The following is a 27,869-nucleotide window of genomic DNA, read 5'->3' as shown; positions in this document are numbered from 1 at the left end:
AGCCAGCTTCCAGCAGGCAGGGCTGGGAGGTTGAACTTGAGCCGGTTTGGGAGCCAGGAGCGAGTGGGTGACAGGTCGTTCCTGATTGGGAAGGTTGCTCGACAAGTCAGGATTGTGCCTCCAGTCAGAAGGACCATGAAGAGAGAGAAGAGGGCAGAGCCGTGCAAGGGGCTGCTCCCCAGGACCTGAGCTGGAACCTGGAGTTTTCAGGTGAGAGGCTCACCCGTGAGCAGGATACCTGCCTGCTGGCCTATTGGTCTCCAAATTGACTAGTTACCTAGCTAACATCTTTCCTAGTACTTGTTGACTCTCTTTCCTTCCTTTCTTCCTTCCCAACTTCTTTCCCTTCTCCCTCCTTCCTTTCCTTCCTTCCCCCTCAACTATCTGCTTTCTCAGCTGTCTAATTTTCTTTCTCCTTAACTAACCAACTTACATCCTCACTTCCTTCCCACTAACTTCATTTTTTCCTTTTCTAGCTTTCTATTGTCTTCCTGAAATTCCAGGTCATGGGCTCTGCAGTCAGATGGCCTGGGTTCAAATCCTGGTTATGTCATTTATTAACTGTCTTGATCATGTCACTTCCCTCTCCTTGCCTCAGTTTTCTCCTCCTTAAAACAGGGACGATGATAGTTCCTAACCCATGGGGTTGTTGGAACAAAATAAGATAAAGTTGGCACTTGAACTGGGCAGGTGTGTAAATGAACAAGTTACAGTGAAGACAGGGACAGCAGCAGGAGAGGGCGCATGGGGTCGGCGGGTCATCTGGCTTCCAGGAAAGGCAATGAGAACAGATGAAAAGGTGAGCTGGAAAGACCAGGTTCGTTGGGGAATGTTCCAAGGAGAGAGAACTGTGTGACACTGTCACACCCCCACACCCCATTTGACAGGACCAGGGAGCTGTAAGCATGTCCATGTAACAATGGGACAGAGGAGGCAAATCTGGGCTGTGGCAAGTTAGGAAAGGGACAGGCTTGAGGACTCATGGAGGGGCCTGGGTGGGAGTTCGCAGAGTCTGAAGAGTTAGGAGAACATATTGATGTCCAGCTTCTGGCCAGAAAATTAGAACACCGTGGTGCAAGAGAGAAGAAAGCCTTAGGAACTGAGGGCTGCTTAAGCATAGGGGTCACAGTCAAGGTGATGGGGGAGGGTGTGATGGGCCATGGGCATGCCAGGTTCCCACCCAGAACTTAGTACTTGAATATTAACTCAACAGCAATATCTTGAGAAGCTTTACACAATAGTACAAAGATAAAAGTTAAAATAACCAGCCAGGCGCGGTGGCTCACACCTGTAATCCTAACACTTTGGGAGGCCAAGGCGGGCGGATCACCTGAGGTCAGGAGTTCGAGACTAGCCTGACCAACATGGTGAAACGTCCTCTCAACTAAAAATAGAAAAATTAGTTGGGTGTCGTGCACATGCCTGTAATCCCAGTTACTCGGGAGGCTGAGACAGAGAATCGCTTCAACCCAGGAGGCGGAAGTTGCAGTGAGCAGAGATTGCGCCACTGCACTCCAGCCTGGGCAACAGAGTGAGACTCCATCTTAAAAAAAAAAAGTTAAAATAACCTAACCTAAGAACCCGCCGTTACCTTGGGCCGTGACCTTCCAGTCTTTTTTTGGCAGCTGTACTCACAAATGTGTGCGTGCATACGTGTCTTTTGTTTTTCTTTTATAAAATTGGCACCCCTACAACACCTGCTATTTTGAAACTTGGTTTTTTGCTTGATACTGTATCATGTGTATGTTCCTGTTTTGGTTTACATAGGTTTTATATAGTTTTTGGTTGTGTAATTTTCCACTTTATATATGTACCAACATTTATCAATTCATTTATCGATTCATTAGCCAAATATGTACTGGGCACCTACTATATTCCAGGCCCTGTGCTCAGTGCTGAGGATACAATAGTTGAACAGGAAGTATTTGCCCTCCTGGAGCTGATGTTCTAGTTGGAGATAGAAAATAAAAACTAATAGTTACAGGATAAGGTATCAGTGCTACAAAGTAAAATATAAAGTAGCCAAAGTGTATAGGGAATGAGCAGAACTGGTATCAGAGTGACTAACCATCCTGGTTGGCCCAGGACTATAGCGGTTTTAGCACTGAAACCCATCAGTCCCAGACAAACCAGGATGACCTGTCACTCGTGATCAGTACAGTCCTCTCCAAGAGGTGACTTTTAAGCAGAAACCGTTATGACATTAGTGGAAAACAGCCATGCGGATGCCTGGGGGAAGAGTGTCGTAGGCAGAGGGAAAGCTACGTGCAAGGGGCTGGAGGCCAGAGAGTAGTGTGTTTCAGGGACAGCAAGAGAAAGCAGAGAGGCTGAGGGCAGTCAGGAAGCAGAGGAGTGGAAGCCGAGGAGGAGATGGAGACAGCAGCCAGGTCATATGGATCTCATAAACCATGGTAGAGGCTTTGGATTTTATTTATTTATTTATTTATTTATTTATTTATTTATTTATTTAGACAGAGTCTTGCTCTGTCACCAGGCTGGAGTGCAGTGGCACAATCTCCGCTCACTGCAACCTCTGCCTCTGGGTTCAAGCGATTCTCCTGCCTCAGCCTCCCGAGTAGCTGGGACTACAGGCACGTGTCACGACGCCCAGCTAATTTTTGTATTTTTAGTAGAAACGGGGTTTCACCATGTTGGCCAGGATGGTCTTGATCTCTTGACATGAGCCACCACGCCCAGCTGAGGCTTTGGATTTTTATTCTAGGTGTGATGAGAAAGCACTGGAGTTTTTGAGCAACTAAGGCACATGATCTGATTTACATTTTAAGACTCATTGTGGCTTTTCATGGAGAAAGATTGTAGTGGGTAAGCGGAGAAGCAGGGAGTCAGTGGAGAATCTATTGCAATAATCCATGCAAGTGACGATGGGGGCTCAGGCAGGGCAGTTTCAGCAATGATGGTGAGCAGCAGTGGTTTCTGGATATATTGTGAATGGAATTTCATGGTGGAGTGGAAGTGGAGTGAGGGTGCAGCCTTTCCAGAATGAACTCAAAGTTGCTGGCTTGAACTTTTGAGTAGGCGGTAGTGCCATTATTGAGGCTGAAGACTGAGGGAGGAACAGACTGGGGCAGAGTGGAAGGAATATGAGTCAAGACCTTTGTTTCAGACATGTTAAGTTCGAGATACCAGCCAGGCACGGTGGCTCATACCTGTAATCCCAGCACTTTGGGAGGCCAAGGCAGGAGGATCGCTTAAGCTCATGAGTTCAAGACCAGCCTGGGCAACATGGTGAAACCCTGTCTCTACAAAAAGTACAAAAAAAATTAGCCAAGCCTGCTAGTGTGTGTCTACAGTCCCAGCTACTTGGGAGGCTGAGGTGGGAGGATGGCTTGAGCCGGAGAGGTAAAGATTGCAGAGAGCCTAGATCACTCCACTGCACTCTAACCTGGGCTGCAGAGCTAAACCATGTCTCAAAAAAAAAATAAAAATAAAAAATAAAAGAAGATTGAGATGCTTTGGCTGGACGTGGTGGCTCACACCTGTAATCCCAGCACTTTGGGAGGCAGGGGCGGGTGGATCACATGAGGTCAGGAGTTCAAGACCAGTCTGGCCAACATGGTGAAACCCAGTCTCTACTAAAAATACAAAAATTAGCCAGGCACGGTGGCAGGTGCTGTAATCCCAGCTACTGGGGAGGCTGAGGCAGGAGAATCGCTTGAACCAGAAAGCATAGGCTGCAGTGAGCCGAGATTGTGCCACTGCACTCCAGCCTGGGTGACAGAGTGAGACTCTTTCTTACAAAAAAAAAAAAAGATTGAGATGCCTCTAGACATCTAACTAGTGAATTGTCAAGGAAGCAGTTAAATATTTAAGTACAGAGTTCAGGAAAGAATCAGAACTAGGCTGGGTGTGGTGGCTCACACCTGTAATCCCAGCACTTTGGGAGGCCGAGGCAGGCACATCACTTGAGGTCAGGAGTTCGAGACCAGCCTGGCCAACATGGTGAAACCCCATCTCTACTTAAAAAAAATACAAAAATTAGCCGGGTGTGGTGGTGGGGCCTGTAGTCCCAGATACTTGGGAGGCTGAGGTGGGAGTACCACTTGAACCTGGGAGGCAGAGTTTGCAATGAGTTGAGATACTGCCACTGCACTCTAGCCTGGGTGACAGATCAAGACTCTGTCTCAAAAAAAAAAAGAAAAGAAAGAAAGAGAATTAGAATGAGAGAGAGAGATTTGGGAACTGACAAGTATAGTTGGTTAAACCATTAAAATGATAGCAATCAACTAAAGAACAAGTATGTGTAGACAGAGGCCCAAAGACTAAGCCCTGGGATAGGCCTGTGTTTAAGGATAAAAAAAGGAGGAAAATCCAGCACGAGAGATGGAGGAAGAGCAGTCAGTGAGCTAGAAGGAAAACCAAGAGTTCCTGAAGCCAAATGGGGAACGTGAGCACACCAAATTCTTCAGAGAAGTTGAGTAAGATGAGGATGAGGAACTCATCACTGGCTTTGGCACATAGAGATCACTGGTCCACGGTTTCATTGAAGTGTTGGGATGACAGCCTGTTTGGAATGGGCTCAAAAGAGAACAGGAAGAGGAGTGGAGACAAGGAGTCCAGACCACCCTTCGGTGGAGTTTAGCTGAAAAGGAGTACAAAGAAATGGGACAGTATCTGGACACGGTGTATGGCCAAGAGAGGGAGCTCTTGCAGCCAGCAAGTATTCTGAAGTGCCCTGTGGTGGGAAACTTAAGTTACTATTAGCACAATTATTTTGCCGTTATAAATAGTGCTGCTGAATGAAGGCCACATCAGGATCTCGTTTTTAAAAAGAAATGTCCTTGTTCTGGGTATGTGTTTTGTCAACACGACGTCCTGCTCATCATGAACTGGTTCCACATTTCTATTTTGTTCAAGATGGAAGGCTTTGATACTGTGCACTCAGGTTTTCTCTGGTCAACACTTCCAGATCCTCTGCATTTCAGAGCCCACAGAGAACCCCTGAGGCCACTGGGCTCAGTTCTGTCCGTGACCAACTTTCTGGGTCCTAGCCCCATGTGTCCCTACCCTGTAGTATACTGTAGCCACACAAAAAGTTCGAGAAGGGCAGGGGCTGTGGGCCCATCAACTCCTTTATTCCCCAGAACACCTGCCCACCCCTCGGGTCCTGGGGAGAGGAAGGGACCCTGTGAGTACCTAATGACTGCCCCAGGAAGCAAGGCCTTCCTGAGCCAGGGGGCTCTCTGGGACCGTTTCTTACACAGCAGGACAGCTGTGGGCCAACCAGGCCTGCCCTGAGGACTGGGCCAGAGCCCTTGAGGGGACGGCAGGGAAAGGCCCAAAGGACCAAGTGCTCAGCAAAGACCAAGGCAGCCTGGACTGAGCTAGACACCCAGGCTCCAGGTTCCTTCCTCTGAAACATCTGCAGGTTTTTGGGAGGCGAAGGGGTCTCAGCTGCCATGGCTGACCTCTGTGGGACCTCTTCTTCAGCTCCAGATGGTCTCCACAGGGTTCATATACACAGGCTCCCTACACGTACGCATGCACGCGCATACACACACACACACACCCCAGAGTAAATTTACTGATATACACCAATATGAACACAGACACACAATGACTTACCTATACACACGTATTAATAGATGCCCATACTGCTCTGAACACACACCTTCAGACATCCACACAAACTCGCACTCACCCACATACACACACTGACACAGCACATTCACATACAAAGATACACACTGACATGTACGACACAGAGACACGCTGAAACACATCCGTATGCACACCACACACACTGAGAGGTACAGTGATGCACGCAGTCACAGATGCACAGACATACGCTGATGTAATTGTACAAATGTGGTCACACTGACACATACATGCAATCATCTGCGCAGACTCATACAAACGGACACAAATACCTGAAATACAGAGCCACAGACAGACACACATGGAAGCACGGTATGCACAAAACACACAGTACATACCATGCCGCACACACCCCGACCCACACAGTCTAACAAGCCCCAAGGGTCTCCAGGGCTCCCCTGGGGCTACTGCCCACCCCTCCCACCATCCCCGCCAGGGTAAGATGGTGTCCCCCAGGGAACAGAAGTCTCCAGTCCCATCTTAAGCTCTGCTGGATCCCTCGTGACATCAACCAGCCCCCTCGCGGCTGCCGGGAGCTGTGAGCTCTGTGCTGGGGCCAGGCCGGCACCGGGCACAGACACTTAGGCCCTTGTTGGGAGAACAGAGAGAGGCTCTCTTGTCCACTGCCTGTCTTCGGTTCCAACTGCTGGTTCTCCTAGAGGCCTCTCCTCAGACTCGCAGGTATGTGGGACCAGGGAGGCCAGGTCCTGGCAGAAGGGCCATTGGGGTCAGCCCAAGAGAGGGTGTGGCAGTGTTGTGGGCTGTTTGCAGGAGCACACACGTCTGGCATTGGCTAGGGGCAGGCTGCACTTCCTTAGCAGTTCTGCGGCTTGCTCTTAGGGCTTGGCAGGGCTGGGCCTCTCAGGGCAGCCCTGAGAGGGGCTGATGGGGGATCCTCTCAATTCCCCTTCACTTTCTCTGTTCCCAAGAAGGCCATGAGGTTGGTGCCTCCAGGACCTGCCTTGTAAAGATAGGAAATCTCTACTCAGAGAGGCTGGGCTGCAGCCCAGGCCCCACAGTGGGCCAAGACTAAGGTCTTGAGATGCACAGCAGCTGGCCTCTCAGGTGAGCTCTCTGCTCTCAGCCTTTGCCAAGCAAGGATGAGGCTGTGGGACCCCAAGCGATCTGTGGCGGGGCCTGGGCACCCTGGCCTCCTCTCCCCTGCAGGGTGGAACAAGGAAGACACTATTCCTGGCCACATCGATCAGCTGGTCACACCTTCTGTTGTTTGGCCCCGAAGAGATACTGGCCAGTCTTGGGTTTCTCTGCAGCCCCAGCCCAGGGCTTCCACGGCAGCTGCCTTTCCTGAGGTGTTGGGCAGAATTCCCTGTGGCGAGGAGATCGTAGCACAGAGCCCAGCTGGGAATCCGCACAGTAATTCCGGGTTGCCATTGTTCCTCCGTGAGAGTCCGGAGAGCCCAGCCTGTGCCTTCACAAGGCTGTGTGGACTTAGGAAGGTCCTTTCTTAGGCCCCAGGCCTTCCACCTGTGAAATGGGGGAAGGGTTCAGACTTTATGCCCTGAAAAGGTCCTTCCAGCCCTGGCCATCTGGGACTTCTGGGGCTACCCTGGCTCACAGGGTTCTTGCTGCCCTGGGTATCCCCAATTCTTGAAAAGAATCAGCCTGGGAGGGGCCACACTCTGACTATCCCCCTTTATCCCTTCTGAGATGTTTGTTAGAAAGTCTAGGTCCGGGGAATATCATTGTTTGTTCCATCCATGCAGGGGTTGCTTGCCTCTGGGGTAGGAAACCCTCAGGCGGAGGCAGGTGCACAGGTAGGGGAGGATGGAGAGGGCAGTGGTGCCTGAAGCCCTGGATGGGTGAAGCTGGCCCCACAACACCAGCTCTCTCATGCCTGCTCCTCCCTGTCCCCCCAGAGCTGCCTGATCATTGCTACAGAATGAACTCTAACCCAGCTGGGACCACCAGTCCACAGGTGAGTGGTTCTTGGTCCCCCACTCATCATCAGGGCGCTCACTTCCTCCTGAGGCTAAGGAAATCTGTGGAGACACCCACTAGCCCCATGGGCTGTCCCAGACAATGTCAGGGGCTCAGAGGATCACTGCGAGCACATAGAAATGAGCCACTTGCAAGGTGAATAGAGGAGAGGTTTGAAATAGGGCTTCACGATGGACTGAAAAAATCATGGGATTTGTCATGAAGACACCTGGCTTCTATCCCAACCTGGTTGCCTGTGAGACCCTGGGCAACTCCTCTCTGGGCCTCAGTTTCCTCACCTATTCAGTTAGCACAACAGCCAGCTGCCTCCCAAGGCTGTTTTGAGAAGTGGGTAAGACGGTGGATAAGTGGATTGGTGGGTGGGTAGAAGGAGGGAGGGAGGAAAGGAGGCGGGCAGGTGGACAGGCAAAAAAAAAGAAAAAGGCAGGTGGGCCTACTAGAGTTGTTGGAGAAGGGATCAGGGCCTGGGCTAGGAGAAAGGGAGGTAGCCAGGGAGCAGGGATCTGCTGATCGTAATCACTTCTTTCTTTAGCCCTCCAAGGCCAATGGGAACATCAACCTGGGGCCTTCAGCCAACCCAAAGTGAGTTCTGGTCCCTCAAGCACCGTTCCTACTTGACTCCCCTCATACCTGGCTCCCCTTGCCTTGGGAATAAAATTCAAATTATCTGGTCTAATATTCAATACTCTCTGCCATCTGGGCCCAGGACCTTTCCCCAGCTTTGTCTCCCACGAATTCCCCAGCAGCCTCTGCCCATGCTGAACCCTCTTCCGGCAATGCCCCCGAAATGTCTGCATTGTTAGCAACTCCCCACACTTCAGGCCCTACTCAGGGGCTTTGGGTACCAGAACCCTGCCTTCTATGCAGGCCTTCTGTGCAGTGTGTCTGGTTTTATCTCCACTCTGCCTATTGTTTAACTTGAATTTGAGTTCCCCTGGGGCCAGGGTGAATCTTACAAGCCCTCTCTCAGCTGGGAGAACATGGCATTCTTCGGGGGTGAGGAGGCATGGCTGCCGGAAGGCTCTCTGTATTTCCCCACTCTAAAGTTAAAAAGAAGCCCAGGTTTGTTCTCAGGCACCAGCTGTCCAGACCTGCAAATGCTGATGCATGGTTTTCCGTCTTCCCCCAGTGCCCGGCCCACGGACTTCGACTTCCTCAAAGTCATCGGCAAAGGGAACTATGGGAAGGTGAGTGACTTGGTGAGGCTGGGAAGCCTGGGTCTTCCGTTCTGCAGCCTCTTTCAGCCCCTGCTGCCACTTGTGTGTGTGAAGAGAGAGCTCTCGTACCTGCAGACAAAAGCAGGGGCAGGCGGGAGGCCTCGTACTGCAGTTGGGAAGTCCAAAGTCACCTACAGGGCCTCAAATTCGTGTTTCTGCTCAGGTCCTGCTGGCCAAGCGCAAGTCTGATGGGACGTTCTATGCAGTGAAGGTGCTACAGAAAAAGTCCATCTTAAAGAAGAAAGAGGTACCAGGGCTCGGGCACAGGCGTTTCTTCTTCTGCTTCTCAAACCCCAGCCTAGGGTGGCTTTCAAAGATGGGTCCCACCTCTGACAGGTCCATGGGGCTGGGTGCAGAGGTGGTCACAACAAAGGGTAGAGGGCAGATGGTACGCAGGATGCTGGTCCTTCTCAAAGAAAGCAGGCCGAGCCACCTCACCACAGGCTTTCAGGAAAACCAGCCTGGCTTTGCCTTCCCCTGGGAAACGCAGGCTCCGCGACGGACAAGTCTTCTGCCCGCTCCCAGCGCCAGGCTCCCCATCTGTACAATGTGGAGCCTCACTTTCTTCTCTCTGAAGGCCTTCATGCCATCAGGCCATGTGACTGGAGTGCAGTAGTGCAATCACAGCTCACTACAGCCTCAAACTCCTGGGCTCAAGCAATCCTCCCGCCTCAGCCTCCCAAAGTGCTGGGATTAGAGGCATGAGCTACATGCGCAGCACATCATGGATTTCTTTTTGTGTTGCTGAGACAGAGTCTTGTTCTGTCATCCAGGCTGGAGCTCAATGGCATGATCTCAGCTCACTGCAACCTCCACCTCCTGGGTTCAAGTGATCTCGTGCCGCAGCCTCCTGAGTAGCTGAGATTAAAGGCACCTGCCACCACTCCTGGCTAATTTTTGTATTTTTAATAGAGATGGGGTTTTGCCAAGTTGGTCAGGCTCCTGGCCTCAAGAGATCCACTGGCCTCAGCCTCCCAAAGTGCTGGGATTACAGGCATGAGCTACCACACTCAGCCCCATCGTGGATTTCTTGATGCCTCAGCTGACCTAAGTTCCTTTAACACCTAACTCCATTAGTAGGCCAGAGCAGGCCCAGAGGGAGGATTGCATAGGAGATCAGGGGACTCAGAGAAAAGAGTGATTAATGTTGACAAGGTCTCCGTAGGGAGTGGGAATGGGAGGTTTTCCTGAGGAAGGCAGCGGTGCAGCTGGCCTTGATGGTGGGATTCTGACGGTCTGAAAAGAGGGTGCGACATGCAGGAAGAGGAAATATCACGAGCAAATGTGTGACCGTGGATAGTGCGTGGCTTCTTTACCTTAGGAACTCATTTATGTGAGGCATCACACATGCTTTGCTTTTCACTCCAGGGGCAAGAAGCTCTGATCCAGGGGCTAGAGCTGTGCCCACATGGACTAGCTTAGGATGAGGCTGACCACCCTGAGCCCTGAATACTAAGCAAGGAACTTGGGCCTGGCTCTGAGGGCAATAGGGAGCCATTGTGGGTGTTTGAGCAGAGGCATGAGAAAGTCCTGAGTAGGATGACTCCCACCCACAAGCTTGTATGGGCTGTGCCGGGATAAAAGGGGTGGTTGTGGGCTGTGACATGGACCCCTCTCTTTGTGACTCCACAGCAGAGTCACATCATGGCAGAGCGCAGTGTACTTCTGAAGAATGTGCGGCACCCCTTCCTCGTGGGCCTGCGCTACTCCTTCCAGACACCTGAGAAGCTCTACTTCGTGCTCGACTATGTCAACGGGGGAGAGGTGGGTGGGCCCACAGGGAGGCTTCCCTGGGCGGGCTGTCGGCTGGGAGCTGTCTATCCCGCATGCCCACTGCATGCCAAGTTCTGGAATGATCTCACCTCACTTTACAACAGACCCATTTTGTAGCTGAAGAAACTGAGGTTCAGGGAGGTAATCATTTGCTCAAGGCCACCCAGCCCATACCTGATAGAGTCAGGACTTGAATTCACGTCTGTTAGACTGCCCACCATGATGCTTTCTTGCCTTCCTCATTCAGAGTTGCCCACGGACACACTTTGATAGACCCAGGAAAGGTCAATGCTAAGAGGAGCTCGTGGTCAAGGTTTCCAGTGCTCCCATTTTGCCCCATAGGGCACAGGATGGGATTGACTCGTCACTCTGGTAAACAGAGACCTGAGGCCACCTGGTGACCCAGAAGCACAGCTGGGACAAGCGGGTCTCCCTCCTGGGCTTCACTCTGTCTCTCTGGTCAAGATGGCAAAATGGGCCAGGCGCAGTGGCTCACGCCTGTAATCCCAGCACTTTGGGAGACCGAGATGGGCGGATCACGAGGTCAGGAGATCGAGACCATCCTGGCTAACACGGTGAAACCCCGTCTCTACTAAAAAAATACAAAAACTAGCCAGGCAAGGTGGCAGGTGCCTGTAGTCTCAGCTACTCAGGAGGCTGAGGCAGGAGAATGGCGTGAACCCAGGAGGTGGAGCTTGCGGTGAGCTGAGATCCGGCCACTGCGCTCCAGCCTGGGCGACAGAGCGAGACTCCGTCTTAAAAAAAAAAGATGGCAAAATGTAGTGGGGCTCTACTCAGTGACCCCAGATTTAACCTGAGTGACCTCATGCCTTTCAGAATGATGCCAAGAGGGGGGTTTTTGTCCTGCATCCCTAAGTGAAGGGCTTTTCATGCCAGCAAAATAGTCTAAAAACATTGGCCCATGGGTGGATCTAACCTGGGCTCAGTCTGACAGCCATATCATCTCATTGCCTGGATTGATGGAAAAGCGTATCTTTGAACCACGCAGGTTCAAATGCCAGCTCTGCCCATTATAAGCTACATGACTTTGGGCAAGTCGCCTAACCATTCTGACCCTTCCTAGCTTCCTCTTACATGAAACTAGCATGACATTTGTACCTTGAAGGTTGTCATGAGGATTAAATAAGAGATGTGGAAAGGCCTGACTTGGAGCCTGGAACACAGGAGGTGCTTAAGCAATGCTAACTCATCTCTTCTTCTGCTGACTCTTTGGACACCCAGGACTGCTGTGTGGGGCAAGGGTCAGCATGAACTCTTTTGGTAGGAAGATGCTGCAGGTCAGAGAGGGAGTGAGCTGGGCAGCCGCACAGGGCAGGGAGCAGGTGCGCCCTAGCCCTACAGTAGCCACCCAGTGACTCCTCTCACACTCCTCCTCCCCTCCAGCTCTTCTTCCACCTGCAGCGGGAGCGTCGGTTCCTGGAGCCCCGGGCCAGGTTCTACGCTGCCGAGGTGGCCAGCGCCATTGGCTACCTGCACTCCCTCAACATCATTTACAGGTGAGGCCTGCCTGTGGCTCAGAGCCAGGACCAGGTCCTTCTTGCTCCAACAGCTACGGGTTGTGTGGACCCTAAAACCTGATGAAATCCTGGTGGAGTTGGTCCTCTGTTTTGGGTGGGGTTGGAGTCTCCTCCTCCGAGGTCCAAGTGCCCAGGCTTCCTGGGCACTCCCTCTTCGTCTCTGGGATCCTCTATGAATAGTTCTCCTGCCAGGACCACCCTGCCACCAGGTCTCCAACTCTCCTCACTAAACGACTGAGACACCTCAAGGCTCTTTTCTCTTATTTTCTGCAGGGACCTGAAACCAGAGAACATTCTCTTGGACTGCCAGGTTGGTGTGTGTGTGTGTGTGTGCGCGCGTGTGTGTGTGTGTGCGTGTGTGCACGTGTGCATGTGGACATGGTTGCACAGGTACACTATCTGACCATGAGTCTGTGTGCATGGATGTGCATGCATTGTACATGCATGCATATAGGTAGGGGAGGCATTTGAGCATATGTGTGCGTGTGTGCCCATGCGCATGTACACACATGCATATGTGCACGTGAGACTGTACATGTATATATGTGCATGCATGTATACAAGGGGCAGGGGTGGAGCCAGGTAGGGGCTGGTGGAGTTTGTCTTAGACTGGGCTCCATGGAAACAGACTCTGAGATGGAGAGGAGGCAGAAGCTTTGTTGAGGAACATTCTCAAGAGGTAACACCTTTAAAGGGGTGAAGAAACAGGATTGGGCAAAGGAAGCAGCTCACCTGCATTGTGGTTGCCAGTGGAGCCTCAGCTGATCTTGCAGGGGTGGGGAGGGCCTAAGCCAGGATGGCTCTCTAGGATTGTCCCAAAGTGAGGCAAAGAGGATGGGCCTTTGTGCCCCTGGACATGGATTGCTCCTAAGGAGGGGGCGTAACTTTGGGTGCGGGCAATGTTCTAGCAGCAGGGGGATGGGGATAGGCATGGTTCTTCTGTACGCTGGTTTCAGATCCGGGCAGAACCCCACAGTATCTACTCACTCTACTTTCCTGCCCAGCTGCCACAAAGTGTGGTTGCTTTCTGAGTCCCCAGCCTCTGTCTAGGGGGTTTCTGTCCACAAGGGCATCCTGAAGCTGCCACTGTTGTAGGGGTGGCTCTGAGTTTGTGATGAGCTGTGGGCAGAGAGTGGAACACATGTGCCCACCTGGCCCCCTGTGATGTTGCCGGCATCCAGTCCAGGACCCCTGGGTTGGTGTGGAGCCTCCAGTCTGTGCCTGGGCATCAGATCCCACAGCTGCTGCCCTGGGGTGTGACATCTGGACTTTGGGGTTAGGCCTGGCCATACCCTTGGCCACCCTCATACCACCCTCCGGCCCATGCCCTCCCTCATTCTCAGGGACACGTGGTGCTGACGGATTTTGGCCTCTGCAAGGAAGGTGTAGAGCCTGAAGAGACCACATCCACGTTCTGTGGTACCCCCGAGGTAAGCGTAAACATCCCAGGAGAGTGGAGGTCATGAGTGGGTAAGGCCACAGCTCCTGATTACAGCCATCAAGTTACAGCAAAGGGGGCTCACTCCTTTGACCCAAGCACTTCTCCTGAGTTGGCTGTACACTGAACCTTGGTTTCCTCATCTGTGTAATGGAGGCACCAGCTCTAGGACTGCTGAGACCCAGCCAGCTAGCCGCTGGTGAAGCTCTACTGCAGTGCTATCCAGTAGAAATAGAAATAGAAACGCAGGCCAGGCGCGGTGGCTCACGCCTGTAATCCCAGCACTTTAGGAGGCCGAGGAGGGCGGATCACCTGAGGTCAGGAGTTCGACACCAGCCTGGCCAACATGGCGAAACACTGTCTCTACTAAAAACACAAAAATTAGCCAGGCCTGGTGACAGGCGCCTGTAATTCCAGCTATTTGGGAGGCTGAGGCAGGAGAGTTGCTTGAACCCGGGAGGCAGAGGTTGCAGTGAGCCGAGATCGCGCCGTTGCACTCCAGCCTGGGGGACAAGAGCAAGACTTTGTCTCAAAAACGAACAAACAAACAAAAAAGCCTTTCTTTGAACTCCCGCCAATATTAGACCTTGGACCTTGGGCCTGAAGGGGTCCCCAGTGGCTAGACAGATGTCAGGGTGAGGGTTGGAGGGCCGAGGTTACAGATTGGGAGGCTCCTCCCCACCTGGCATGAGACAAGACCTCAGCTGCTCTCTTTTTCTCCCTATGCTTGAAAAGTTGGGTCTTGGATCTAATGGCCTCCTCACTTTGGTTCTAGGGTAACTGATGGTCAGATGACCTCTCTGAGCAGGAGCCATTGTCTGTGTTTGTGTATGGCGGGTGGTGTTTGCTGGATAAAGCCAGCCCCCCAAAGCCTGGCAGTCCAGCCATCCTTCCTTGAACGTTGCTAGGGACAGGAGCAAAGGATGTGGAACCCCAGCTCATGTAGGAGACATGTGGCCCCAACACATCACCTACCCATGACTCAGCCACTTCCACAGTGTTGGGGGGCACAGGCAAGAGTAGCCATGGTTGCTCCCATTGTTCGAGGGCCAGCACATATGTTAGCATCTTAGAACAGCGTCTAGGAGGGATTTGGCATCTTCATTTTTTCAATGAGAAAACCAGGTTCTGAGAGGTTAAATGCCCTGGCTGAGACCATACACCAACCGGGGCTCAGGTCTGTGTGACTCTGCCCTTCCTAGACCCACACAGTCTCTCAGAGCAGCTTTTCCTGTTGCTGAGAACTTGCCCCTGACTCAGTGGTAGAGACACTAGGCTAAGAAATCAGTAAGCCTCTTTTTTTTGTTCCCAGGTTCTCTTCCTCAGGCAAGACATACAGGCATGGTGTGCATTTATTTATCAATAGCTCAGGGGTCACCCCCTCCTTCCTGACCCTCTCGTCTGACCCTAGGGTTTCCAGCACAAGGATATACCACATTTACTTTTACTTACACTCACATTCGTCTCCACACTGCCCTGTGAGCGTACTCCCAGGGCCTTCCATTCCCAGGACACGATAGCCCGCTGAATGCCTTTGCATAAATAGAAAAAGGCATCCCCTCCGGGCAGACTAATTAGAAAAAGCACCCCTTGAAACAAAAATAAAGTTGACAGATAATACCTCTGAAATAGTGTTGTGGCTTGGTGAGTGGATCACAGCCATGACTGCAGCCCCCTTTACCCTTTTGGCTGATGCTTTTGTGTGGTACACACCATGTAAATTGCACAAAGCAGCCCTGGCTGACCTCTTCTACGTCCCCAACCCATGGCAAAGGGCCCTGCAGAAAGCAGGCCTTTGGTGAATGTCTGATGGATGAACACATGCACAGCCACAGAGCACACGCACAGCAAGGTCAGCTCTTGGTCATCTTCCTCCAAGTGCCTTATTTACAGATGCGGCAACTGAGGCTTAACAACTTATTTCATTCAGATAAGTGTGTTTCCTTCTGACAGTACTTGGCACCTGAAGTGCTTCGGAAAGAGCCTTATGATCGGGCAGTAGACTGGTGGTGCTTGGGGGCAGTCCTCTACGAGATGCTGCACGGCCTGGTGAGTCGGGGGTAGCCATCTACAAGGGCCATCTGGCTAGCGATGGGTCTATCTCTCATGTGGTCTACACAAGCTCTGCCCAGGAAAATGAGCAAGCCATCTCTTCATTCCAGACTAAAAAAGATAACGCCAAAGCAGATATGCGAATTCTTTTTTTTTCCCAATAATGTTAGTTTAGGCCAGGAGCGGTGGCTCACACCCATAATCCCAGCACTTTGGGAGGCTGAGGCAGGTGGATCACCTGAGGTCAGGAGTTTAAGACCAGCCTGGTTAACATGCTGAAACCCCATCTCTACTAAAAATACAAAAATTAGCTGGGCATGGTGGCGAGCACCTATAATCCCAGTTACTCGGGAGGCTGAGGCAGAAGAATCACTTGAACTTGGGAGGCAGAGGCTGCAGTGAACCGAGATCGCACCACCGCACATCCGGTCTGGGTGACAGAGGGAGACTCTGTCTCAAAAAAAAAAAAAAAAAGTTAGTGTAGCACTTTATTGTTTACAACACACTGTCTCACCTTGGGTGCCTCAAAATAGCCTTTGGAGACTGACAGAAGGAAATGGAATTATTCATATTTTGCTGATAGGGAAATGGAGACCAAGAGAGATCACAGTCCTGATAGGTTGTGGAACCACCCCTGGCCCCAGTCCTAGGCTGCCTGCTTCGGTAGAGGCATGTGTAGATTTGCCCTAGGTCATGCTTTGCTTTGGGGGTGGTTTCACCAACATAGCTTGGTTCCTAGGAAGGAACAGACTCTGTGGATTAAGGGGAAGGAACAGCTGGAAGAGGCTTGGGAGGAAGAATAGTAAGAAAGAGAAGGGGACCCTGGATATGGTTTGGGGCCTGGCTCTCTTCCTAACTGCAGCATAATTGCTCTGAGCCTTGTTTTCTTATCTGAAAAATTACAGCTCTCTTGGAGGATAGTTATGAGACTGGGGTGAAATGATGAAGGTGAAAGTGCAAATGTTGCCAAATGCAAAGTTGGTGAGCAAGCTAGATGAAAAGAGATGGGCCTCACACTGGTGGGAAGAGGTTTCTGGCCTTCCTAGCAACTCTCTCCATCGTGCCGGCAACCTGGAGGCCTGTCTCTTTCCAGTCTGCCATGCGAGCCATTGCACAAGACGGGGGTCATGCTGAGTCCTCCCAGCGCCCACCTTGCTCCAAGTCTCCCGGAGCCTGTGTTCACTTTTGCATGGGTGATCCTCCAGTTGCTCTCCCTCTCTCCCCAGCCGCCCTTCTACAGCCAAGACGTGTCCCAGATGTATGAGAACATTCTGCACCAGCCGCTACAGATCCCTGGGGGCCGGACGGTGGCCGCCTGTGACCTCCTGCAAAGCCTTCTCCACAAGGACCAGAGGCAGCGGCTGGGCTCCAAAGCAGACTTTGTAGGTGACCTGCCAGTGGAGCACTGGCCCCCAAGGGACCCGCAGCTTCCTGCAGAGGCAGCTCAGAAGCACATTAACATGCACCCTGCTGCCCTCTAAAACCAGACACTGCTCACTTGTTCATTTGGAAATTCACTACTGCTACTAGCTGACTGCTTTCTCTAGTCTAGTTCTCTTAGTCAATCAATATTTACTAAGCACCAACTATGTGCCAGGTATTGAGCTACGTGTTAGGGATTCAATAGACTGGGTCTCTGCCCTTATTAAGTTTGGGGTGGGGGCTGGGTGAAGCGTTCATGCCTGTAATCCCAGCACTTTGGGAGACCAGAGCAGGTGAATCACCTGAAGTCAGAAGTTTGAGACCAGCCTGGCCAACATGTTATAAACCCCACCTCTACTAAACATACCAAAAATTATCTGGGCGTGGTGGTGGGCACCTGTAATCTTGGCTACTTGGGAGGCTAAGGCAGGAGAATCACTTGAACGTAGGAGGCGGAGGTTGCAGTGAACTGAGATCATGCCATTGCACTCCAGCCGGGGCAACAAGCAGAAATCCATCTCAAAAACAAAAACAAAAAGTCTGGGGTTGGGGGTAGGCAAAAAACCCAAACATTATATACAATTATCACAAGATATGACAAATGTCAGGAAGAAAATGAACAATGAGCTGAGATAAACAATAATGGGAGGGGAGCAAATTAATACTGGCACTGTCAGGGAGTTCTCTCTGAGGGGGTGACAATTAAGCTGAGGCTTAAGGATGAGAAAGAGGCAGCCATGAAGACAGCTGGGCAAAGGCTCCCCAGACACAGGGCACAGCATGTGCAGACGTCCTGCTATGGGAACAACGAGGAGAGTGGCAAGTTTTAGGGTGTTTTGAGCAGAGGTGTGGCATGACCTGATTTAAGTTTATAGAAGATTCCTCTGGCTTCTTTGTGGATAGTGGACTGCATTTGCTTTTTTTTTTTTTTGAGACGGAGTCTCGCTGTGTTGCCACGCTGGAGTGCAGTGGTGCAATCTCAGTTCACTGCAACCTCCACCTCCCGAGTTCAAGAGATTCTCCTGCCTCAGCCTCCAGAGTAGCTGGGACTACAGGCACATACCACCACGCCCAGCTCATTTTTGTATTTTTAGTAGAGATGGGGTTTTACCATGTTGGCCAGATGGTCTCGATCTTTTGACCTCATGATCTGCCCGCCTCGGCCTCCCAAAGTGCTGGGATTACAGGCGTGAGCCACCATGCCTGGCCTTTTTTTTTTTTTTTGAGACTGAGTCTGGCTCTGTCGCCCAGGCTGGAGTGCAGTGGCGTGATCTCGACTCACTGCAACTTCCACCTCCCAGGTTCAAGCAATTCTAATGCCTCAGCCTACTGAGTAGCTGGGACTACAGGCACCCGCCACCATGCCTGGCTAATTTTTGTATTTTTTTTAGTAGAGACGAGGTTTCACCATGTTGGCTAGGCTGGTCTCGAACACCTGACCTCAAGTGATCTGCCCGCCTCAGCCTCCCAAAGTGCTGGGATTACAGGCATGAGCCACTGCGCCGAGCCAGCACTTGCTTTTTACAAATATCTGAGCACTTCTTCCTTGCCAGACCCCAGGCTGGGCAAATGGGATATAGGGATAAATGATTCATAGTCCATTCTTAGCAAATTCATTATATTCATTCATTAAAGTGGCACTTTAAAAATAATCCTACTTTTTAAATTCAACACAAGATAATTTGGATTTACAAAAAGAAGGCCACAATACTTTTCTCACCAGGAGTTTGCTTTCTTTTCTAACACAGTGGTTAAGATGAATGGACTAGGCCAGGTACAGTGGCTCACACCTGTAATCCCACCACTTTGGGAGGCCAAGACAGGCGGATCACCTGAGGTCAGGAGTTCGAGACCAGCCTGGCCAACATGGTGAAACCCGGTCTCTACTAAAAGTACAAAAATTAGCCGGGCGTGGTGGTGGGCGCCTGTAATCCCAGCTACTCAGGAGGCTGAGACACGATAATTGCTGGAACCTGGGGGTGGGTGGAGGTTGCAGTGAGCTGAGATGGGTGCCACTGCACTCCAGCCTCGGCAACAGAGTGAGACTCTATCTCAAAAAAAAAAAAAAAAGAATGGACTATGAGGCAGACTACTTGGGTTCAGATCCCTCCTTCACCACTTACTGGTTACAGGACCTTGGACGTGTTGCTTAATTTCTCTCTGTGAGCCGCAGTTTCCCCATTGTAACACCTAACATAGCTGTTTTGAAGATGAAATGGATTAGTATTAATGTATGCAAAGTGCTCTCAGCAGTGTCTGGCGCACAGTAAGTGCTTTTTAAGTGTTTGTACCAAAAGCTTTACATTTCAGTTACTGTAAATTATAACAACATTTAGGGCATCTGCTGCCTACTCCTGGCCAGCTTAAAGAACAGGAGTTTCCATGAAGATAAGTCTCCTGTTCCAAGCAAAAATTTGCATCTTAAAAAAAAAAGTATGACTCTTAAAATAAGTTATACAGGCCTGGCGTGGTGGCTCAAGCCTGTAATCCCAGCACTTTGGGAGGCCGAGACGGGCGGATCACGAGGTCAGGAGATCGAGACCATCCTGGCTAACACGGTGAAACCCCGTCTCTCCTAAAAAAATACAAAAAAACTAGCCGGGCTAGGGGGCGGGCGTCTGTAGTCCCAGCTACTCGGGAGGCTGAGGCAGGAGAATGGCGTGAACCCGGGAGGCGGAGTTTGCAGTGAGCTGAGATCCGGCCACGGCACTCCAGCCTGGGCGATAGAGCGAGAGTCCGTCTCAAAAAATAAATAAATAAATAAAATAAAATAAGTTATACATTCACATAGATCAAAATTCAAAGGGTACGACAGAGTATCCAGAAAAAGTCCTTCCAGCCACCTAGTTCCTCAATTCAGAGGCAACCAGTGTTACCAATTTCTCGGGTATTCTTTTGGAGGCTTTATTTATTTTTATTTTGAGACAGAGTCTTGCTCTGTCGCCCAGACTGGAGTGCAGTGGCATGATCTCGGCTCACTGCAACCTCTGCCTCCTGGGTTCAAGCGATTCTCCTGCCTCAGCCTCCCAGGTAGCTAGGATTATAGGCACACACCACTACGCCTGGCTAATTTTTCTATTTTTGTAGAGACGGGGTTTCACCATGTTGGCCAGGTTGGTCATGAACTCCTGACCTCAGGTGATCCACCCGCCTTGGCCTCCCAAAGTGCTGGGACTACAGGCATGAGCCACCGCACCCAGCCTCTTATGGAGATATTTTGGATCTGAGTTGTTAACCAGCCCACTGGGGTTCCTGATATAGGGAGGTGGAGAATGATTATTTGAGAACACAGACAGAGGATGTGATGGAAAGAAGTTGGTGCCAATGTTGATTTTGATTAGGAAAGGTGGTGAATCATGACCAGGGCTGAGTCCTAAAATCTGGTTGTCTGGGAATCCGAAGGTCTTCTTGGGGGCTTTATTTTTCAAGCCTTCCATAGTGAGTTGATTTAGTCTATTTCTCTTGTTTGCATACTGGAAAACTCAAGATGTACTGAAGCAGAGTGAGGGGAGGGGTCCCCAAGCTCCCACTGGCACTTCCCCACCCCTAGAGCAGATTCTGCTGTCTTATTCACTGACACCCCCAAAGCCTAGCAAGGGGTCGGTGCCCAGAGAAGATGCTCAGTAAATAGTTTTGGAATAAACAGATGCTGTAGTGGGGAGAAGGGTTTGGATTCTGGATGGTGGGAGAGGGTTGGCTACAAAACTCTCTTGTCCCAGGAAACCGGCCAGAACTGCAAGTTAATTTCCAGTTGACAGCCAGTTGCTGGTGGAGCTCTGGAGGATGTGGGAGTGAGGTGAGAACACCCATGGGGAGGGCTACTTCTAACTAGCACCTTTTTTCTGCACTTCCTGCAGCTGGAGATTAAGAACCATGTATTCTTCAGCCCTATAAACTGGGATGACCTGTACCACAAGAGGCTAACTCCACCCTTCAACCCAAATGTGGTAAGAGGTCACAGCATTCTAGATTCTGGATTTCTGGGGCTGGGGGAGCTTGCTATGTGTACCAACTCTCCTTATCCAGATGGAAAAACTGGGGGTCCAAGAAGCTCAGGCATTTGTCCTAGGCTACACAGTCAGTTAGAGGTAGAACTGGTCCTGACCACAGGTGCAGCTCTTGGATAAAGAGCCATGTTGCTGCTCCTTTACCTTTAGCACCAATAAATACCTCTGACTTCAGAGCCTTTTACAGTTTGTGTGTCACGTAGCACACCCACATAGGGCCAAGCCCTTTAGAAATATTTTATCTTTTTCTATTTATAGACTTTTTCCTGATAATAAAAATGACATATATTCTTACAAAAAGTATGTAAAACACTGGCCAGGCGCGGTGGCTCACGACTGTAATCTCAGCACTTCGGGAGGTTGAGGAGGGCAGATCACTTAAGGGCAGATCACTGAGGTCAGCCCGGCCATTTTTAGGTTCTTGATTCGTACCACCTTTTCACTGTGTGGAAGGAAGAACTAACCAGTGTAGCCAACATGGTGAAACCCCATCTCTACTAGAAATACAAAAATTAGCCAGAAGTGGTGGTGCACACCTGTAATCCCAGCTACTCGGGAGGCTGAGGTGGGAGAATAGCTTGAACCTGGGAGGCAGGGGTCACAGTGAGCCAAGATCATGCCATTGCACTCCAGCCTAGGCAACAGAGGGAGACTTTGTCTCCAAAAAAAAAGAGGAATGTATGTAAAACAGAAAAGTTTAAAGTAGCGGTGGGGAAATGCTTATTATCTCACTACTTAAGGGAAACCACTGGCATATTTCCTTCCAGTCACTTTTCGATGTGTTTTTTTGTTTTGTTTTGTTTTTTCTTGAGATGGAGTCTCACTCTGTTACCCAGGCTGGAGTGCAGTGGCGCCACCTCAGCTCACTGCAAGCTCCGCCTCCCGGGTTCATGCCATTCTCCTGCCACAGCCTCCCGAGTAGCTGGGACTACAGGTACCCACCACCATGTCCGGCTAATTTTGTTTTTGTATTTTTAGTAGAGATGGGTTTTCACCGTGTTAGCCAGGATGGTCTCAATCTCCTGACCTCGTGATCCGCCCACCTCAGCCTCCCAAAGTGCTGGGACTACAGGCATGAACCACCGTGCCCAGTCTGGGTTTTTTTTTTTCTAACCTAATTAGGTCCTACTTTATAATATCTATATGTGTATGTGTGTGTATCTGTTCATCTATATATCTTCCTCCTTTTTTGGCTAAAAACTATGTTGTTATAATTTCCTCATGTCATAAAAAATTTATAAGTACAATTTTTAGTGGCTGCATAATATTTCAATCCTATGTTGGTAACATAATTTACTCACCCATGTTCCTAATGGCAATCTTCTTGTTATTACTATGTTTTTTTCTTTATAATGATGTCCTGATGAACAGCTTTAAGTATATGTCTTTGTCCAGAATTCTGGTTATTTCCTTAAGATGGATTCCAGATGGGGGTTCCCAATGCTCACATTTTCAGATTCTCTCTCTTTTTTTTTTTTCTCCTTGAGACAGAGTCTTGCTCTGTTGCCCAGGTTGGAGTGCAGTGGCATGATCTCAGGTTCAAGCAATTCTCATGTCTCAGCCTCCCGAGTAGCTGTGATTATAGGCATGTGCCACCACGCCTGGCTAATTTTTGTATTTTTAGTAGAAACGGGGTTTCACCATATCGGCCAGGCTGGTCTCGAACTTCTGGCCCCAAGTGATTCACCTGCATTGGCCTCCCAAAGTGCCGGGATTACAGGCGTGAGCCACCACACCCGGCCATTTTTAGGCCTTTTCACTGTGTGAAAGGGAGAACCATCTACTGCCTACCAGCGGCACCTGCTGGAGAGTTCTCATCTTACTTGCACTCTGAAGCATGTGTTGTTATTGTTTTTTACTTTGCAAATTTGGTAAGTAAAAAACAGCATCTCTTAATTGTTTTAATTTATATTTCTCTGTCTTATAGTAAAGATGGTTAGTTTTTTAAATTTATTTATTTTTTGAGATAGGGTCTCATTCTATCACCCAGGCTGGTGTGCAGTGGCATGATCTCTGCCTATTGCAACCTCCACCTCCTGGGCTCAAGCCATCCTCCTATCTCAACCTCCCGAGTAGCTGGGAGGTGGGTGCCACTACCCCTAGCTAATTTGTATTTTTTGTACATATGAGGGTTTTCTATGTAGCCCAGGCTGATCTTGAACTCCTGGGCTCAACTGATCCACCCCCTCAACTTCCCAAAGTGATGGAATAACAGGTGTGAGCCACTACACCTGGCCAGTTTTTATTTCCATTTTCATTTTCATTTTTATTTTATTTTATTGAGATGGAGTCTCACTTTGTTGCCCAGGCTAGAGTGCAGTGGCGCAATCTTGGTTTATGGCAACCTCTGTCTCCTTGGTTCAAGCAGTTCTCCTGCCTCAGCTTCCTGAGTGACTGGGACTACAGGCATGTGCCACCACACCTGGCTAATTTTTGTATTTTTAGTAGAGATGGTGTTTTGCCACGTTGGCCAGGCTGGTCTTGAACTCCTGACCTCAAGTGATCTGACCACCATAGCCTCCCAAAGTGCTGGGATTACAGGCATGAGCCACCGTGCCTGGCTTTTATTTTTTATATTTTTGAGATGGAGTCTTGCTCTGTTGCCCAGGCTGAAGTGCAGTGGCACAATCTCAGCTCACTGCAACCTCTAGCTCTGCAAGTTCAAGCAATTCTCGTGCCCCAGCCTTCCGAGTACCTGGGACTACAGGCGTTTAGCACCACGCTTGGCTTTTTTGTTGTTGTATTTTCAGTAGAAACAGAGTTTCACCATGTTGGCCAGGCTGGTCTCGAACTCCTGACCTCAAGTGGTCCTCCCGCCTTGGCCTCCCAAAGTGCTGGTTTTGCAATGTTAATTGGTAGTAGCAGTGTGAATGAAAGGAGCCCTATTGGAGGTGGGCATTTGAGGCTGTGTGGTCTACCTGTAAAGCGTGGTGCCAAGCCCCTTCCATCGAAACAGCCTGCATACGAAACACTGCCAATGTTAATTCACCATTTACATTTCTCCTTTCGTGAATTACCTGTTCATGAACTTGTCTTTGGGCACTGGATCAGATAGGATACACTCAGGCCAGGCACCAGAAAAGCTTCTTTTCCTTGGAATTTTAAAAAGACAGTAAAGACAATGTAAACTGATACCCTGGAGAGAGAATCATACATGGAATGCCAGGCACAGATGCATGGACTTTAGAATGAGACACTCCAAAGCTGGATTCCTGGTTTTGCCACCTACCATTTGTGAGGTCTTCAGTAAGTTTCTTTAGTATCATTTTCTTCTAGGGTCACACAACTAATAAGGGCCAGGATACATATTCTGATCTTGGAACTCTGAGTGCTGGGCTGGGACTACCTTGTCTTGTAGCCTTATTAAGAAGCTGGAGGCCGGGCGCGGTGGCTCACGCCTGTAATCCCAGCACTTTGGGAGGCCGAGGAGGGCGGATCACAAGGTCAGGAGATCGAGACCACGGTGAAACTCCGTCTCTACTAAAAATACAAAAAATTAGCCGGGCGCGGTGGCGGGCGCCTGTAGTCCCAGCTACTCAGGAGGCTGAGGCAGGAGAATGGCGTAAACCCAGGAGGCGGAGCTTGCAGTGAGCCGAGATCGCGCCACTGCACTCCAGCCTGGGCGACAGAGCGAGACTCCGTCTCAAAAAAAAAAAAAAAAAAAGAAGCTGGAAACTGATCTGTTTGGCTCCGTAGCCCAACTTGCACACTAAAGAAGATTTGCAAGCCCTTCCCCTTCCTCGGCTGCTTACTTTATAAAACTGAGGCCTCCTCCTCGGAGAGACTGTATTGGTTAGCTCTTGGTGCATAACAAGCAACTCCAGAGCTAGGTGGTTTAAAACAACAATCTTTTGGCCAGGCATGGTAGCTCATATCTGTAACCCCAGCACTTTGTGAGGCCGAGCCATTACCATTGCTTGAGGCCAGGAGTTCAAGACCAGCCTGGGCAACATGGCGAGACCCCATCTTTATAGAAAAATAGAAAATTAGCCAGGTGTGGTGCTGCATGCCTGTAGTCCCAGCAGGAGGCTGAGGTGGGATGTCGAAGCTGTAGTGAGCTGTGATCATGCCAGTGCACTCCAGCCTGGGTGACACGGCAAAAAAGACCTTGTCTCTTAAAAAAAAATTATTTTGTTCGGATTCTATGTGTTTTTTTTTTTCAGTCTGAGCCAGGCCAGCTGGTCTCTGTGGAGCTCTCTCACGTCTGTGGTCAGCTAGCGGGACAGTTGGCAGTTGTTGATCTAGAATTGCCTCACTCCCATGCCTGGGAGTTGGCAGGCAGCCAGGGCAACTGAGTTCTTCACAAAGCCTCTCATGCTCCAGCAGGCTAGTCTGGGGCTGTTCACATGGTGGCCTCAGGGTTAGAAGTACAGCAGGAGAGCAACTTCTGATGTACATTTTTCAAGCCTCTGCTTGTGTCATATTTGGTAATGTCCCATTGGCCTAACCAAGTCATATGGCTAACTTACATTAAAGGAATGGAGAAATAGACTCCACCTCTAGATGGGAAATGGAGAATTTGTGATCATTTTTGTAATCTCCCTCACAGGTCTTCCTCCAAAATAGCTAAAGCAGCCCCAATCTCCACCATATTATCCTATTTTATCTTCTTCACAGGACCTGTCACCATCCTAAGTTATCTATTTGTACACATGCTTATTATCAATCCTCCTACCCCCTACAGTGTAAGCTCCATGAATACAGGGGCTCACTTTGCCTTGTTCTCCTGTGTTCCCAGCGCCATGAACAGTACCTGGTAGGCATTCAGTAAGTATATATTGATTAACTAACTCGTCTAAGGATTGGTGTAGAGGCAGAATACCAGGAGGTGAGAGGATAAAATGATCACTGTAAATGCACAGGAAAGTGACAGTCAAGTATGGATGACTAGGAAGCATGGGGCACTCACAGAGGCCTGACATCCCTGAGGATTTGGGCTCCTTTGGCAGCTCTGACCCCGGTGTTTTCTTCTCATCGTTGGCTTTCATTGACAGGCAGGACCTGCTGACTTGAAGCATTTTGACCCAGAGTTCACCCAGGAAGCTGTGTCCAAGTCCATTGGCTGTACCCCTGACACTGTGGCCAGCAGCTCTGGGGCCTCAAGTGCATTTCTGGGATTTTCTTACGCGCCAGAGGATGATGACATCCTGGATTGCTAGAAGAGAAGCACCTGTGAAACTACTGCGGCTGGCTGGTATTAGTAAGGAATTACCTTCAGCTGCTAGGAAGAGCGACTCAAAGTAACAATGGCTTACATGAGAAGCAGGTTTATTTTTTCCACCACATAAAAGAAAAATAATGTTACGGAGTCCAGGGCTGGCAGGACAGGTCATTGGCTACTCAGAGGCTGTATTTCTGCCCTGCCAACCTTGACAAATGGCTTCCAATGTTAGGTTTGCTACCAGATGGTTACTGGAGCTCTAGCTGCCAATTTTGTGTTCGGGGAAAGGAAAACAGAGGAAAGGGGGAGAAGAGCAAAGGGTGCTTTTAAAGAGCTTTCCCTCTGCTTCCATCTCACTAACCACCCACCCCTACCTGGAATGGAGGCTGGGAGATGTGGCTTATTTGCTGGGTACGTGACTATCCCTTGTAACAAAGGGGTTCTGACACTAAGGGAGAAGGGGAGAATGTTGGGTAGGCACCCAGCACGCTTTACCAGAGGGCCTCCTGGTGTTTGGATTTTGATCTCAATGTGTAAAATGACAGAGATGTAACAAGCTTATCGGGTATCAATATCTCTAATTGTTCTATGTTGATGATATCCGTCTTTGTTGCGGGTAATATTGGACATTTGTTATTGGGTCTGGGTGCCTGGTATCTGAACCCCTTCTTGTCTCCAGGGAATCCCCTGTTTTATGAGACTTAATGGGGGGCAATAACTACCTCCACTTAGGTTCCAGCAATTCTCCTGCCTCAGCTTCCTGAGTAGCTGGGATTACAGGCATGCACCACCACGCCTGGCTAATTTTGTATTTTTAGCTGAAAATGCTAGACACCGACTTTCCCAGCCTCCCCTTAGCCAGGGCCAGGCATGGGGACCAGGGATGCACCCATGCCACACTTTGACTCAGGAAAGGAATCAGGAGTGCTCTTTTGTGTGGTAACTGTGGCAGCAGTATCCACAAAATTGAGTTCCTGGTGTAGAAGTGGCAAGGATGCAAACTGTAGCAGTTGGTGCTCAATGGCAACAACGCCATCAGACCAGCCCTGCAATGTCATTCCTGGAAGCCTCAAGTCTTTTTTTCAGACAGTCTTGCTCTGTTGCCCAGGCTGGAGTATAGTGGTGCTATCTCAGCTCACTGCAACCTCCGCCTCCCGGGTTCAAGTGATTCTCCTGCCTCAGCCTCCCTAGTAGGTGGAACTATAGGCACGCGCCATCACACCCGGCTAATTATTGTTTGTATTCTTAGCAGAGACAGGGTTTCGCTATTTTGGCCAGGCTGTTCTCGAACTCCTGACCTCAAGTGATCCTCCCACCTCAGCCTCCCAAAGTGCTGGGATTACAGGCATGAGCCACTGCACCTGCCCAAGCCTCAAGTCTTATCTAGCTTTCCAAATGATCTGAGAACTTCTGATCCTTTTTAACACAGTCCTTTTTTGCTTAATTGGCCAAAGTTAGCTTTAGATCGCCTGCCTATGCTGGGCTAGTTGCTGTGCTAGACTCTTCCATGTCTATTACAAATTTTCCATCCAAACAACCCTGAGGTAGGAATTATTACTATCCCCTTTTTACCAGTGAAGATGCAGAGTCAGATAAGTTGTTCCTTGCCTGAAGGCCACATAACTAATAAAGGCCGGAGCTGGGACTTGGAGCCCTACAAGCTGGCTCCAGGGCTCTCACATTGAA

General features: G+C 50.0%; 1 protein-coding gene across 6 annotated transcripts; it reads left to right on the top strand.

Annotated features, from left to right (window-relative positions):
* Nucleotides 1–55: 55 nt before the first annotated feature.
* Nucleotides 56–27,869, top strand: LOC105496377 (serum/glucocorticoid regulated kinase 2). Of its 6 annotated transcripts, none has more exons than XM_024797482.2 (13): nt 56–210; nt 7,494–7,552; nt 8,108–8,157; nt 8,705–8,762; nt 8,956–9,039; nt 10,428–10,556; nt 11,970–12,082; nt 12,377–12,413; nt 13,447–13,533; nt 15,495–15,590; nt 16,820–16,975; nt 20,873–20,962; nt 26,017–27,869. In XM_024797482.2, exons 2-13 carry the CDS (start codon nt 7,517–7,519, stop codon nt 26,179–26,181), a joined length of 1,101 nt encoding a protein of 366 aa, XP_024653250.1. In that variant the 5' UTR covers nt 56–210; nt 7,494–7,516; the 3' UTR covers nt 26,182–27,869. The 6 variants fall into 6 exon arrangements, with proteins under 6 accessions (XP_024653250.1, XP_070935375.1, XP_011765057.1 ...); XM_011766755.3 differs by having other exon boundaries at nt 63–210; nt 10,425–10,556; XM_011766756.3 differs by lacking the exon at nt 56–210 and adding an exon at nt 3,888–6,297 and having other exon boundaries at nt 10,425–10,556.

This window comes from Macaca nemestrina, chromosome 15 (assembly GCF_043159975.1).
Source record: "Macaca nemestrina isolate mMacNem1 chromosome 15, mMacNem.hap1, whole genome shotgun sequence".
NCBI lineage: Eukaryota > Metazoa > Chordata > Mammalia > Primates > Cercopithecidae > Macaca > Macaca nemestrina.
This window is presented reverse-complemented; position numbering and strand designations above follow the sequence as displayed.